Below are 16,130 nucleotides of genomic sequence, written 5' to 3'. Positions count from 1 at the left end.
AAAAAGTCCCTCTAACATTTACTTTATCTATAGAAGGGCCTGTTTCTGTGCTGTAAAATCTCAATGATTCTACTGTTCAATAGGGGGTCTGGGGATGACAGCACATTCAAGTAAAAGCCTTGTTTCCTTCTCACCTCATGTAACAAATATTTTTTTAATGTAGTCAGTCGGAGAGAAGTAGGGAAGAAACCAAAACATTGACTGCTTCACAGGGAAGGGAGCCCATAAACTTTGAGTAGAGCCCTAAGGGGGTCATAACCAAAATAAAGTTAAGAATGGTTGAACTAGAGAACATGGGTTAAAGGTGAAAGGCAACATCAGGACCACCTCAAACAATGAGGTGAGAGTGGAACGAGGTGCCAGCTAAAGTGAATGTGGGCTCGATTTTAACATTAAACAAACATTTGGACAGGTCCATAGATAAGAGGGGGATAGAGTGATATGGTCCGGGTGTAGGTCAATGGAACTGGACAGAGAAATAGTTTGACTCAGACTACATGTGCTGCCTGCTGCAATGTTCCAAGGTTCTGAGATGCCATAAACACTGGTGTGCAATGTAGCTGTGAACAGGCACTTGTGTACAACACTAATGTACAGTACTGGTAGATACTAGGCCCTTATCATACCAAACATGTCTAACAATGCACCACACAGAACACAAGTTCATTACTGAATGGACAATGGAACAAAACTACATGGATGTCAGGAGAGAAATGAGAATAATATCCATGAACCAGAGGAGACACAAATATTCAGAGCAAAATATCAGACAAGTCGAAAAAACAGTGGTGTGGTGGGAAAACACAGGTAGTTCATGCCGATGGAAATGGTCATTGATCAAGAGGCTGGATCCCGGGGGGCGTTCCCAGGGAAAATGAACACCTTTGTGAGACTTGGGAATTGAGGGCCACAGAAAACTAGCACTAGTAGCTGTAGTGGTTAGTTTAAGTTTATCACTGACTGTACATATACAACCAGACAAAACAGTGTTTCCCTGAACCAGAGCATGATGCTACTACAGCGCCAATGACCCAGGTTCAAATCTGCCGCTGTAAGTTTGTACGGTTTCCCCGTGACTACATGGGTTTCCATTGGGTCCTCCAGTTTCTTCATACCCTCCAAAAACACATGGTGTTATTAGGTTAATTGGTCATGGGCATCTTTGGGTGGTGTGGGCTTATGGGCTAGAAGGGCCATTTACTGTGCTGGATCTCCAAATTACAAAAGAGAAATAGAGACAGAGTAAACACAATCACGTTGAATAGTGGGTCTGGGTGGCCATTGTCTACAGCGCATGAACAAACATTAAAATGATTAAAATGGATTATGTTAGGGCAGGATACTTACAGCAAGTTCTGCCCTGGTCACGGGCTCTCCATCCAAAACCAGCTGTAAAAGACACAAGGTTACCGGTAAAGTCTTAGCCTTCAAAGCACTGACCTGCCAGCTTAAGAGACCACCTCCCCTAATACTCAGAGCAAGACATTTTATTGATGTTATAATGAGACCAAGAACCACAGAACATTACAACACATAAACAGACCCCTTCAGCCCATCTAGTCTGTGCCAAACCATTTTTTTTGATGCCTGTCCCACTGACCTGCACCCAGTCCATAGCCCTCCATACCTCTCCCATCCATGTACCCTGTCCAAATTCCTCTTAAATGTTAACATTTTTTAAAATTTTTTTTTATTTTTCACACCATAAACCACATTAACCATGATACATACTTTTTCCTTTACAAATATATACAGTGCCATTTTCTCCCCCCCCCCCCCCATCCCACTCTCCCTACCTCCCCCACCCCGTCCATTTAAAGTCCAAAATCTAGGATACATTAAACCAGTCAAACAATGTTGTCATTCAATAAAAATAAACAAGAAATTCCACTGAGTCAATTCTTTTCATTTCCTTCTCCTTTCGTTAATTTAGGTAGTGAATGTCTCCGGTAGGTTTTCGCTATTGTGTTTCATGTAAGGCTCCCATATTTGTTCAAATATTTCAATATTATTTCTTAAACTATATGTTATTTTTTCTAATGGAATACATTTATTCATTTCTATATACCATTGTTGTATTTTCAAATTATCTTCCGATTTCCAGGTTGACATAATACATTTTTTTGCTACGGCTAGAGCTATCTTAACAAATCTTTTTTGTGCATCCTCCAAATCAATTCCAAATTCTTTGTTTTTTATGTTACTTAGGAGGAAGATCTCTGGATTCTTTGGTATATTGTTTTCTGTAATTTTATTTAATATTTGGTTTAGATCTTCCCAAAATTTTTCTACTTTCTCACATGTCCAGATTGCATGAATTGTTGTTCCCATTTCTTTTTTACATCGAAAACATCTGTCAGATACTGTTGGGTCCCATTTATTTAACTTTTGAGGTGTAATGTATAGCCTGTGTATCCAGCTATATTGTATCATACGTAACCTCGTATTTATTGTATTTCTCATCGTTCCAGAACATAACTTCTCCCATGTTTCCTTTTTTATCTATATATTTAAATCTTGTTCCCATTTTTGTTTAGTTTTAACATTTGTTTCCTCATTCTCCTTTTCTTGCAGTTTAATATACATATTTGCTATAAATCTTTTGATTATCATTGTATCTGTAATCACTTATTCAAAGTTACTTCCCTCTGGTAACCTCAGAATGCTTCCTAATTTGTCCTTCAAGTAGGATCTCAATTGGTAATATGCCAGCACTGTATCTTGAGTTATATTGTATTTATCTTTCATTTGTTCAAAGGATGATAATCTATTTCCTGAAAAACAATTTTCTATTCTTTTGACCCCTTTTTTCTCCCATTCTCTAAAGGAAAGGTTATCTATTGTAAAGGGGAGTAACTTATTTTGCGTCAATATTAGTTTTGGTAATTGATAATTTGTTTTATTCCTTTCTACATGAATCTTCTTCCAAATATTGAGGAGATGATGTAATACTGGAGAACTTCTATGTTGTACCAATTTTTCATCCCATTTATATAATGTGTGTTCAGGTATCTTTTCCCCTATTTTATCTAATTCTAATCTAGTCCAATCTGGCTTTTCCCTTGTTTGATAAAAATCTGATAAGTATCTTAATTGTGCGGCTCTATAATAATTTTTAAAGTTTGGGAGTTGTAAGCCTCCTTGTTTATAACATTCTGTTAATTTATCTAGTGCTATCCTCGGTTTCCCCCCCTCCATAAAAATGTCCTTATTATTTTCTTTAACTCCTTGAAGAATTTCTCTGTCAAGTGTATTGGCAATGCCTGAAATAGGTATAATATCCTTGGAAAAATGTTCATTTTAATACAGTTTATCCTTCCTATTAGTGTTAGTGGTAAATCTTTCCAATGCTCTAAATCATCCTGTAATTTTTTCATTAGTGGATAATAATTGAGTTTATATAGTTGGCCGAGATTTTTATTTATTTGTATACCTAGGTATCTTATTGCTTGCGTTTGCCATCTGAATGGTGATTCCTTCTTAAATTTTGAGAAATCCGCATTATTCATAGGCATTGCTTCACTTTTATTTACGTTAATCGTGTAACCCGACACTTCTCCATATTCCTTCAATTTCTTATATAATTCTTTTATTGATAGTTCTGGTTCTGTTAAGTATACTATAACATCATCCGCAAATAAACTGATTTTATATTCCTTGTCTTTTATTTTTATCCCTTTTATATTATTTTCTGTTCTTATCAATTCTGCTAGTGGTTCTATAGCTAACGCGAACAATAAGGGTGATAGTGGGCATCCCTGCCGTGTTGACCTGCTTAAGTTAAATTGCTTTGATATATATCCATTTACTGTCACTTTCGCCAATGGTCCCTTATATAATGCTTTCATCCAATTAATATACTTCTCTGGTAAACTGAATTTTTGCAATACTTTGAATAAATAATTCCATTCTACTCTGTCAAAGGCCTTCTCTGCATCTAAAGCAACTGCTACTGTTGGCGCTTTACTCCCTTGTACTGCATGAATTAAGTTAATAAATGTACAAATATTGTCTGTTGTGCGTCTTTTTTTAATAAATCCAGTTTGGTCTAGATTTACCATTTTTGGTACATACTCTGCTAATCTGTTTGCTAATAGTTTAGCTATTATCTTATAATCTGTGTTAAGTAGTGATATTGGTCTATATGACGCCGGTGCGACTGGATCTTTCCCTTGCTTTAGTATTACTGTAATTATTGCTGTTTTACATGAATCTGGTAAGCTTTGTGTTTTATCAATCTGGTTGATTACTTCCAGGAGGGGAGGAATTAATAAATCTTTAAATGTTTTATAGAATTCTATTGGGAATTCATCCTCTCCTGGTGTTTTATTATTTGGTAATTTTTTTTATTATCTCTTGTATTTCTACTATTTCAAATGGTTCTGTTAATTTATTTTGTTCCTCTATTTGTAGTTTTGGTAGTTCTATTTTAGTTAGAAATTCATCTATTTTCCCTTCTTTCCCTTCGTTTTCAGTTTGGTATAATTGTTCATAGAATTTGCTAAAGTTTTCCTTGATCTCCTTTGGATTATATGTGATTTGTTTGTCTTTTTTCCTTGATGCCAATACCATTTTCTTAGCTTGTTCTGTCTTAAGCTGCCATGCTAGAATTTTGTGCGTTTTTTCCCCTAGTTCATAATATTTCTGTTTTGTCCATTATATTCTTCTCCACCTTATATGTTTGTAGTGTTTCTATTTTATTTTTTTATCTGCCAATTCTCTTCTTTTAGTTGTATCTTCCTTTATTGCTAATTCTTTTTCTATATTTACTATTTCCCTTTCCAACTGCTCTGTTTCCTGATTGTAGTCCTTCTTCATCTTGGTTACATAACTTATTATTTGCCCTCTAATGAACACTTTCATTGCATCCCATAGTATAAACTTATCTTTCACTGATTCCGTGTTTATTTCAAAATACATTTTAATTTGTCTTTCAATGAATTCTCTAAAATCCTGCCTTTTGAGTAACATGGGGTTTAATCTCCATCTATACATTCTTGGAGGGATGTCCTCTAACTTTATTGTCAATATTAAGGGTGAATGGTCCGATAATATTCTAGCTTTATATTCTGTTTTTCTTACTCTATCCTGCATACGAGCTGATAACAAAAATAGGTCTATTCTTGAGTATGTTTTATGTCTAGCCGAGTAATATGAATATTCCTTTTCATTTGGGTGTTGTTTCCTCCATATATCCAAAAGTTGCATTTCTTCCATCGATTTAATTATAAATTTGGTTACTTTGTTCTTTCTGTTAATTTTTTTCCCAGTTTTGTCCATATTTGAATCCAAATTCAGGTTGAAATCCCCTCCTATTAATATGTCCCCTTGCGTATCTGCTATCTTCAAAAAAATATCTTGCATAAACTTTTGATCTTCTTCGTTAGGTGAATATACATTGAGTAGATTCCAAAACTCTGAATATATCTGACATTTTATCATTACATATCTCCCTGCTGGATCTATTATTTCCTCTTCTATTTTAATTGGCACATTTTTACTAATTAATAAAGCTACTCCTCTTGCTTTTGAATTATATGACGCTGCTGTTACGTGTCCTACCCAATCTCTCTAATTTCTTGTGCTCCAATTCAGTTAAATGTGTTTCTTGCACAAATGCTATATCAATTTTTTCTTTTTTCAGTAAATTTAGCAGTTTCATCCTTTTAATTTGGTTATGTATTCCGTTAATATTTAAAGTCATATAGTTCAGTGTAGCCATTTTATACTTTGTTTATCTTCCCTTTCCGTTTCTCCATCATCACCTTTCCTTCTTATCCATTTCTGCTTTCTTGTTTTGAACACTTTATAAGACAACATTTCTAAAACATCAAACATTTTCCGTATTCTCCTATTTAAAACTTCTTTAACCCCATTCTCCCCTCCCGAGTTGTTCTTTATCCCTTGTCGAACAACCACATCTCCCCTCTCCATTTGGATTTGCGAATTCACTCGCAAACGTCAGCTGATTTTGCAGTGACCGTAACTCCTCCCCACCCAGCCCCCCCAGAAAAGATTTCAATTTTCATATGTAACAAAGGTCACTCTTAATTCCCTCCTTATTCCCTTTCCCTCCCTTATTAATTCTTGTCTACACTCTATATATTTTCCTCTAAATACGGATACATTCATGTATGCACACTATATATATATATTATATATATATATATATATATATATATATATATACACACACATATACCCCTTTACACACATACATATAGATCGTGGTCATTTTTACTCTTATTACATGTCTTCATCTCTCTGCTTGTTTTGTAGTTGTTCTGCAAATTTCCTTGCTTCCTCTGGATCCGAGAATAGTCTGTTTTGTTGCCCTGGAATAATTATTTTAAGTACCGCTGGGTACTTTAGCATAAACTTATATCTTTTTTTCCATAAGATCGTTTTCGCTGTATTGAACTCCTTCCTCTTCTTCAGGAGTTCAAAACTTATGTCTGGATAGAAAAAAATATTTTGACCTTTATATTCCAGTGGCTTTTTGTCCTCTCTTACTTTCTTCATTGCTTTCTCCAATATATTTTATCTTGTTGTATATCTTAAGAATTTTACTAAAATGGATCTTGGTTTTTGCTGCGGTTGTGGTTTCGGGGCTAAAGTTCTATGTGCCCTCTCTATTTCCATTTCTTCCTGTAATTCTGGTCTTCCCAAGACCCTGGGGATCCAATCTTTTATAAATTCTCTCATATTCTTGCCTTCTTCATCTTCCTTAAGGCCCACTATCTTTATATTATTTCTTCTATTATAGTTTTCTATTATATCTATCTTCTGAGCTAACAGCTCCTGTGCCTCTTTAGCTTTTTTATTAGATTCTTCTAATTTCTCTTTTAAGTCTTCTACTTCCATATCTACAAATGTTTCTAGTTTTTCCATATTTTCCACTCTTTTTGCCAACTCTGATATGGTCATTTCCATTTTATTCATTTTTTCTTCTGCATTCTTAATTCTTTTTATCTCATTAACTTCTTGTAATTGCCATTCTTTCACTGATTCCATATATTCTTTAAAAAAAGATACATCCATTGTCTTGCCTTTCTCTTCTTCTTCCACATCTTTCTGTTCTCCTTCTTCTTCTTCCTCTGGATTGACCATCTGTTGTTTCCTTGTTTTCTTTTTACCCTCTTCTTTCTTGTTCTCGTTATTGTCTGTGTTCTGCACCTGCTACTGTGCTGCAGGTGTCTCTCTCAGCTGTGGAGATCGACTCCGCAGCTGTTCCCCCCTCCCGTCAGTGGGTTTTTTTTCATGCGCATGCGCGGTTGCGCACTTTTACTCGGCTCTGCGAGCCATTTTTGTAGTCCCGAGCCCGGGACCTCCACTGACCTGCGGGAGCGGGCTTCTCTCTCCGCGGCGGGCCTCTTCGGACAGGTAAGGCCTTCACCTTCTTCTTCCGACGTCTTTCCTTCTTCTTTTCTTCCCGTTGTTTTTGGTTCTTTCTTCGCTGCCATTTTCTCTACACTTTTATTTTCACTTTGTTTTGGTTTTTAAGTTTGTGCCTTTGCTTTTTCTCTATCTTTTTTTAAACTTTTCTGGAGAGGGCTGGAGTTCCCCTACCGGCCACTACTCCATCACGTGACTCCCCCCAAATGTTAACATTGAACCCACATTCACCACCTCAGCTGGAAGCTCATTCCACACTCCTACCACTCTGTATGAAGAAGATCCCTCTAAATCTTTTCTCTTTCACTCTTAACCCATGTCCTCTGGTTTGTATCTCACCTACCCCCCTGAAGTAAATATCATAGAACTGTGCATTCATCTATAATCACCTCCCAAATCAGTTAATACGTAGTAAATGACAACATTGTGAAGGGCTTGTTGGCAGCAATAGAAATATGACACATTTGTAACAAGGGGACCAGGCCTCAAGATTTGGGGCAGCAAATTTATGACAGATGAGGAGGAACTGCTTCTCCCAAAGAGCAGTGAATCTGGGGAATTCTCTGCCGAAGGAAGTCTGCAAACACTGTGGTTATAGTTGATTAACAAAAATGCTGGAGAAACTCAGCAAGTCCCACCGCATCCACAGGAGGCAAAGATATATAATCATTACTTTTGGCCTGAGCCCTTCATTAGGGATGAGCAAAAAGCAGGAAGGTGTCTGAAAAAAAAGGCTGGGGTGGGGGGAGGGAAAAAGGGGCAGGGTGAGGAGACAAAAGGCCATAAGTGAACATGATAGGAGAAGAAAGGTGAGAATTGATTGGCGGAAGGGGAGGCTCTATGAATGCAGAGGTGGACGAAAGGAGACGGAGGGAAAAGGAAAGAGACACAGGGGTGGGGTACCTAACAGAAACCCCATCCCCCTCCACATAATGCTATCTAGTTGGAGGGTGTCCAGATGGAAATATTAGGCATCGTTCCTCAAATTTGTGGGTGGTTCCATATTGGCAGTGCATGAGACCATGGAGAGATATGTCATCGTGGGAATGGGGTAGGGTATTGAAATGGGTGGCAACTGGGAAATCCAAGCTATTACAGTGGACAAAGCAAAGGTGCTCAAAGATGAGATCATCCGGTCTCTGATGTAGAGAAAGCCACAACAGGAGCACCAGATGTAGTAGATGACCCCTAGATTCACAAGCGAAGTGTGGCTTAATTTGGAAGGACGGTTTAGGGCCCTGAATGGTGCTGAGGGAGTAGGAGTGGGCGCAAGTGTAGCATTTCCTGCAGTTACAGGGGTAGGCCCCAAGGAGGTGATTAGGAGGAAGGGATGAGTGAATGAGAGAATCCCAGAGTGAGTAGTTCCTGCAGAAGGCAGAGAGGGGAAGATGTGTCTGGTGGTAGGATCACTTTGTAGGTGGCGGAAATTGTGGAGGATGATGTGTTGGATAGGGAGGTTGGTGGGGTGGTAGGTGAGGACAAGGGGAATCCTGTGTTTTTTTATGTCACAGCAAGTAATGGAGGATATTTTGCCAAGATGGTGGTAGAGAGAAAGCCACATTGTTTTTTTGAAGAAAGAGGACTTCTCAGATGATCTTGCATTGAAGATCTTGTCCCGAGATCAGATGTGAGAGAAATTGCGAGAAAGGAATGGCATCCTAACAAAAGACAGGGTCAGGGTGTGAAGCGATGCAGTCGAGATACGTGCGGCAGTTGGTGGGCTTGCAGAATATGCCTGTTGAGAAAGTTTGTCTCCCGAGATGGAGTTAGAGAGAGATCAAGAAATGGGAGTGTCATTGGAGATGGACCAATTTGAGGTCAGGGTGGAAGTTGCCAGCAAAGTGGATAAAGTTGACGTGTTCCTCATTGGGTGCATAAGGCAGCACCAATGAAGTCGTCGATGTAGCGGACATTGAGGAGTGTTGCCTGTAGGCTCATAGCCAACAAGGAGAAAGGAAAAGGTGGAGCCCATGTGGGTCTTTAACTGGGAAAAAGTAGGATCAGTCAAAGGAAAAGTTAATGAGGGGGAGAATGTTCTTCCAGGTGGAGGGGGAGGGCGGTGGAGGGGGAGGGCGGTGGAGGGGGAGGGCGGTGGAGGGGGAGGGCGGTGGAGGGGGAGGGCGGTGGAGGGGGAGGGCGGTGGAGGGGGAGGGCGGTGGAGGGGGAGGGCGGTGGAGGGGGAGGGCGGTGGAGGGGGAGGGCGGTGGAGGGGGAGGGCGGTGGAGGGGGAGGGCGGTGGAGGGGGAGGGCGGTGGAGGGGGAGGGCGGTGGAGGGGGAGGGCGGTGGAGGGGGAGGGCGGTGGAGGGGGAGGGCGGTGGAGGGGGAGGGCGGTGGAGGGGGAGGGCGGTGGAGGGGGAGGGCGGTGGAGGGGGAGGGCGGTGGAGGGGGAGGGCGGTGGAGGGGGAGGGCGGTGGAGGGGGAGGGCGGTGGAGGGGGAGGGCGGTGGAGGGGGAGGGCGGTGGAGGGGGAGGGCGGTGGAGGGGGAGGGCGGTGGAGGGGGAGGGCGGTGGAGGGGGAGGGCGGTGGAGGGGGAGGGCGGTGGAGGGGGAGGGCGGTGGAGGGGGAGGGCGGTGGAGGGGGAGGGCGGTGGAGGGGGAGGGCGGTGGAGGGGGAGGGCGGTGGAGGGGGAGGGCGGTGGAGGGGGAGGGCGGTGGAGGGGGAGGGCGGTGGAGGGGGAGGGCGGTGGAGGGGGAGGGCGGTGGAGGGGGAGGGCGGTGGAGGGGGAGGGCGGTGGAGGGGGAGGGCGGTGGAGGGGGAGGGCGGTGGAGGGGGAGGGCGGTGGAGGGGGAGGGCGGTGGAGGGGGAGGGCGGTGGAGGGGGAGGGCGGTGGAGGGGGAGGGCGGTGGAGGGGGAGGGCGGTGGAGGGGGAGGGCGGTGGAGGGGGAGGGCGGTGGAGGGGGAGGGCGGTGGAGGGGGAGGGCGGTGGAGGGGGAGGGCGGTGGAGGGGGAGGGCGGTGGAGGGGGAGGGCGGTGGAGGGGGAGGGCGGTGGAGGGGGAGGGCGGTGGAGGGGGAGGGCGGTGGAGGGGGAGGGCGGTGGAGGGGGAGGGCGGTGGAGGGGGAGGGCGGTGGAGGGGGAGGGCGGTGGAGGGGGAGGGCGGTGGAGGGGGAGGGCGGTGGAGGGGGAGGGCGGTGGAGGGGGAGGGCGGTGGAGGGGGAGGGCGGTGGAGGGGGAGGGCGGTGGAGGGGGAGGGCGGTGGAGGGGGAGGGCGGTGGAGGGGGAGGGCGGTGGAGGGGGAGGGCGGTGGAGGGGGAGGGCGGTGGAGGGGGAGGGCGGTGGAGGGGGAGGGCGGTGGAGGGGGAGGGCGGTGGAGGGGGAGGGCGGTGGAGGGGGAGGGCGGTGGAGGGGGAGGGCGGTGGAGGGGGTCGGCGGTGGAGGGGGACGGCGGTGGAGGGGGACGTCGGTGGAGGGGGACGGCGGTGGAGGGGGACGGCGGTGGAGGGGGACGGCGGTGGAGGGGGACGGCGGTGGAGGGGGACGGCGGTGGAGGGGGACGGCGGTGGAGGGGGACGGCGGTGGAGGGGGACGGCGGTGGAGGGGGACGGCGGTGGAGGGGGACGGCGGTGGAGGGGGACGGCGGTGGAGGGGGACGGCGGTGGAGGGGGACGGCGGTGGAGGGGGACGGCGGTGGAGGGGGACGGCGGTGGAGGGGGACGGCGGTGGAGGGGGACGGCGGTGGAGGGGGACGGCGGTGGAGGGGGACGGCGGTGGAGGGGGACGGCGGTGGAGGGGGACGGCGGTGGAGGGGGACGGCGGTGGAGGGGGACGGCGGTGGAGGGGGACGGCGGTGGAGGGGGACGGCGGTGGAGGGGGACGGCGGTGGAGGGGGACGGCGGTGGAGGGGGACGGCGGTGGAGGGGGACGGCGGTGGAGGGGGACGGCGGTGGAGGGGGACGGCGGTGGAGGGGGACGGCGGTGGAGGGGGACGGCGGTGGAGGGGGACCGGTTGGCTTGGTTGTTGAGAAAGAAATTAAGATCTTTGCGACCTTGGGTGTGGCGGTGTATAGAGATTGGATGTCCATGGTAAAGATGTGGCATCTGAGTTTAGGGAATTGGAAGATGTTGAAGTAACAGAGGGCACATGAGATATCGCAATGCAGATAGAGAGGGACTGGACCAGATGGGAACAAAACGATGTCTAGGTAAGCGAATACTAGTTTGGGTGGGCAGGAGCATTCAAAAACAATGATCCACTAGGGCAATTGGGTTTGTGAATCTTGGGTAGGATGGAGAACTAGGCAGTGTTGGGTTGGGAAACAATAAGGATGGAAGCCACAGAGGGGAGATAACTGGAAGTGACGAGGTCAAAGATGGTGCATGAGACCGTGGCTTCAAGGGGTAAGAGAGCTGCTGTCAGGCCTCGGCAAGTGGAGGTCAGAGCACCAGACCACAAGAGCACCAGCCTCGTCTGTGGGGTTGATAGTGAGGTTAGGATTGGTGCGGAGAGAGTGGAGGGCAGCGCATTTCCAAGGAGGTAAGATTAGAATAGTGAGGAGAGTGGTGGGGACGAATCGGTTGACGGTTCCGCAACAATTGGAAATATAAAAAGATGCGGAGTGGGCAGAAGACCAGAACAAGGTGTCTCGGAGGAGGATGGTTTAAAGAGGGAGATGGGGTCTGTAGTGGGGTTGGAGAATCCAGTATGTGGTAGTGGGCATAGAGACAGAGCCAACAGAAGAAGAATTCAGCATCACAGCATGAGTGGAACTTATCCAAGGTGTGGGCAAAGGGGGACGAAGCTGAGGCCTCTACAGAGGACAGAACATTCATTTCCTGACAAGGAATGGTCAGAAGGGATGGTAAAGACCTGGCAGGGGTTGGGACCAGTGGGGTGGAGGGTGTCAGGGGAGGAGGCGAAGGGTTGGGAAAATCAGACTGGGGATAAGGAAGGTTGGTAGAAGTTGCCTAATTAAATGTATTCAAGGGACAGAGAGTAATTTAAAAAGTAGGGGAATTAAGAGCCATGGGGAATAGGCGAGTAGGATCGATGGGCCTGATGGGGAAATGGGAAGGAAATATGGGGATCAGGCAGGAAAATAGCACCGAGATAGAAGATCAGCCCCAATCCTAGTTAAAATCAGAGAAGTGCAGGAACAAGAAAGACTGCTCCTCTTCAACTTTACGTGCTTACATTTATGGACATAAACAGTGGGAGAGTGCAAGGCCATGGAGAGATTTAAACACTGCGGAAGAATCTTATCCATTCAGAGCATTCTGCCTTCTGTCCAAGAAGCACCTCCCAAACCCAGGATGTCTACTAGCTCAGACCATGGCAGTTGGGACTGTCACCAACTCCATCAACGAAGGAAGCATCTGCACTGTATTTTCCAAGCCAGGAGGGGAATCTGACATAATATTGACTTGGAAAATTTCTTGTTAATCCTTCATCATTATGGGGTCCAAATCCTGGAACTCTGTCCCAAAAACACTGTGGGAACAGCTTCAGCAAAAGGACTGAGGGCAGTTCCAGGAGGTGGTTCAAGGGCAAGTGCTAACATCTCAGAGGATCTGTTCTGGGGCCTCCATGATGACACTATGATGAAGAAGGCTCTCCATTGGCTATACTTCATGAGGAGTTTGAGATTTGGTATGTCAACAAAAACTCTTGCAAATTTCTACAAGTGTACCATGGAGAGCATTCTGACTGGTTGCATCATTATCTGGTATTCTTCTTTGGCTTGGCTTCACGGACGAAGATTTATGGAGGGGTAAATGGTATTACGGCATGCGGAACTCGTCAAGGGGGACGAAGCTGAGATCTCTACAGAGGACAAAACATTCAATTACTGAGAGGGGAAGGTCAGATTGGAGTGGGGACCAGTGGGGTGGAGGCTGTTGGGAGAGAAGGTGGAAGGTTGAGGAAAAAAATCAGACTGCTTCAATGCACAGGACAGGAAAGGACTACAGACAGTTGTGAACTCAGCCATTGCCATCATGGGGCACCGGCCTTCACTTCAATAAGGTCATCTACAAGAGGCGGTGTCTCAAGAAAGCAGCCTCTACCCTCAAGGACCCTCACCACCCAGGCAATGCCCTCTTCTTGCTACAGGAAGGAAGTACAAGAGCCTGAAAACAAACACCCAAAGTACAGAAACATCTTGCCCTCAGAATTCTGAACAGACAATGAACCACAGACACTCCCTAACTTTCACTTCTTTTGGACCTTTTTTTAAAAAAAGGTAATTTATAGCAATTTTGCACCTGTAACGCTGCTGGAAAATAACAGCAGCGTGACAATAAAACCTGACCCCATTGGCACCGCTCAGATCCAGAAAACGACTAAAAAAAGATGAAGGTTGAAATAGAACCTGATTTAATCGAAGAACCCAAGAACTGCAAAATTCTGGAGGGCATCGATTGAGCCTTGATTGTTCCAATTCTCTGGATCACTGGAGATACCGGTAATTAGACTGGTACCAATTCAAACAGATCTAAAAACCATCTCTGAGCAGAAGTTCGAAGCAAGATACCAGCACCCAACACAACAGCACTAGTCAGTGATCGGTGTGTTCCCCACCCCCCCACTACCAGAGCATTCTTTGAAACTTACACGCATGAATGCCGCATTGGAGGAGAGGTGATAGATGGTATGGGCTCGGTGATTTTTGAGGTAATACACTGGATTCCCTTCAAGGAAGAGCTGTAAGGAAAGATATTACTTGTTACACTTCTGTGGCGTTAAGGGTAACTGCTCTTGTGTAATATCAAGTAGTGTGAGAGTGAGAAAATAAAGTTACCTGTATAGTGTCCCATCATCTATCCCAGGGCCAGGACAGATTAGAGCAGTGGTTCTGAACCTTTTCCTTTCTATTCACATACCACTTCAAGTAATCCCTAGGCCATCAGTCCTCTGTGATCAGTAAGGGATTGTTTAAGGTGGGATGTGAGTGGGAAGGTTGAGAATCACTGCTCTAGACCCAAATGTTACTGAAATATTTGGCTTGAGAAAAATTGTTATTGGCCCATTTCCTTTGGAGTTCTGAAACCATCCACATAACGTTCAATTAGGGACGATTAAAACAGTGGTTTTCAAACCTTTTCTTTCCACTCACAAACCACCTTAAACAATTCCCTACTAATTACGGACTACCTATAGCATAGGGATGACAAAGTGGTATGTGAGTGGAAAGAAAAAGGTTGAGAACCACTGGGTTAGAGCTTCCTCTGTGTTGCCCCATCACACACTCCCAGGGAACTGACCATATGAGTATTATACAACCCAACACACCTCTGTCGACTGTCACTCATCTGTACTAATTCCATTAAGTCTGTAGTCTTGTACACTTTGGTGATTTGAATGCTTGTCTCGATCAGCCATGCTCAAACAAGGCTGCGGCCCTCTTAGGGCTCTGCTCAAAGTTTATGCCTCTTCCCTGTGAAGTGGTCACGTTTAGTTGGTTTCTTCCTTACTGCTCTCCCACCAACATGCCCCCTATACACCATGGGGGCCTCCCCTAAACAAGCATTTCTCTCCTACTGATTGCATAAAAGATCAAAAATATTTGAAATAAATGATTTCAGTCCATGGCCTGCCTTAAATATGCTGTGGCCCCCAGGGAGGAGGCGTATGACCCCCGTTGAGAATGGTTTGTCTAGATGCTTCTTAACCGCTGTCCCTTAACCAAGCCCTACCTTTATTTTCGGGATTCCCACCTTTGGCTGTGGCATTATACTGCCATGCATTTTCCTACTTGAGCAGGTTGGAGCCAAGTTGAAATGGGTTAGGGTTAGGAAAGATTAAATGAGTCTTTCATTGAGCAAAAAGGCACATACAGTGTTCCCCAATGCAATGCCATCAGGAGTTGGACAAAATTGCCAGCTTCCCTCTGATCGCGAGATGCAGGAGACAAAGTGAAGCTCCCAAACGAATGGCTTATCTCTCAGGATGGTGTAGACTAACAGCTCTCCTGTGTCCCACCACTCCACTTACCTCCTTCAGCTCGTGTAGGTGGGAGAGTGGGGCAAGCTTTATGTGCTCGGAAATCACGTTATAAGTCAGGTCCAGGTACTGCAGGTGTGTCAACTGCTCCAATCCTGCAAGCAAAAGTATATAGGAGGATTATGCACATTATCATACACAAGAGGGACAGGAAGATAGCATTTACATTTGTTCAGCCCTTTTCAGCTGTCCCTCTCAGCTGTCTAGCTGCATAAAGCAAGATCCCAGAAGCAAAGTGATAATGATGAATGTTTTCTTTACAATGTAATTAAAACAGAGAATGGTGAAACTACTTCCTTCCCACAGATATTGTCCGACCAATGTTTTTTTATTTCAGGTTTGCAGCATCTGAAGCTTCTCTTCAAAAAGGATTTTCATTTGAACGGCGTTGATCAAGGCATTAACGTTGACCTGAGGATATAGCCAAGTCCCGGAGAGCAGGGAATTCACTTTTAATCTATCACCCATCAGTACTCCCTTTCAAGTGATTAAAGATTGCTTTATTGTCAAGTATTTGTATAGAACATGCAATGTTATACGAAATTGCCTTCTGCCTGCCATAAGGCAGAAAGTTGCCATTAGTGTCACCCTGTGCCCCTTGCAGCTTAAGAGAAAGGAGCAAAATAGAATCCCTTCAGAGTAACTGAGTGTTCGTGGATTCGCCTCCAGTGTTCCTGCACCCACACAGACTTCTGTTCGATCCATTGGCGACCCAAACCAGATCCAAACCTCCGACGTGATCAGGAACCATTCCGTGCCCGAAGCTCTTTGGGAGCCCTTCTTGCTCCCAGCACCC

The 16,130-nt window shown here is 45.4% G+C and overlaps 1 protein-coding gene across 2 annotated transcripts in view; it reads right to left on the bottom strand.

Moving 5' to 3' along the window:
- stk11ip (serine/threonine kinase 11 interacting protein) overlaps positions 1-16,130 on the bottom strand; it is a 125,862-nt gene that overhangs the window by 69,593 nt on the left and 40,139 nt on the right. For both annotated transcript variants that reach the window (XM_069935989.1, XM_069935990.1), the window contains exons 9-11: positions 15,326-15,429; positions 13,946-14,035; positions 1,348-1,389 (exon numbers count right to left, since the gene is read on the bottom strand). In XM_069935989.1, coding sequence (XP_069792090.1) covers positions 1,348-1,389; positions 13,946-14,035; positions 15,326-15,429 — 236 coding nt within the window. The remainder of the gene's footprint in view (positions 1-1,347; positions 1,390-13,945; positions 14,036-15,325; positions 15,430-16,130) is intronic.

The sequence above is a fragment of the Narcine bancroftii genome, chromosome 4 (assembly GCF_036971445.1).
Source record: "Narcine bancroftii isolate sNarBan1 chromosome 4, sNarBan1.hap1, whole genome shotgun sequence".
Classification (NCBI taxonomy): Eukaryota; Metazoa; Chordata; class Chondrichthyes; order Torpediniformes; family Narcinidae; genus Narcine; species Narcine bancroftii.
The sequence above is the reverse complement of the archived record's forward strand: the minus strand, read 5'-3'. Positions and strand labels throughout refer to the sequence as shown.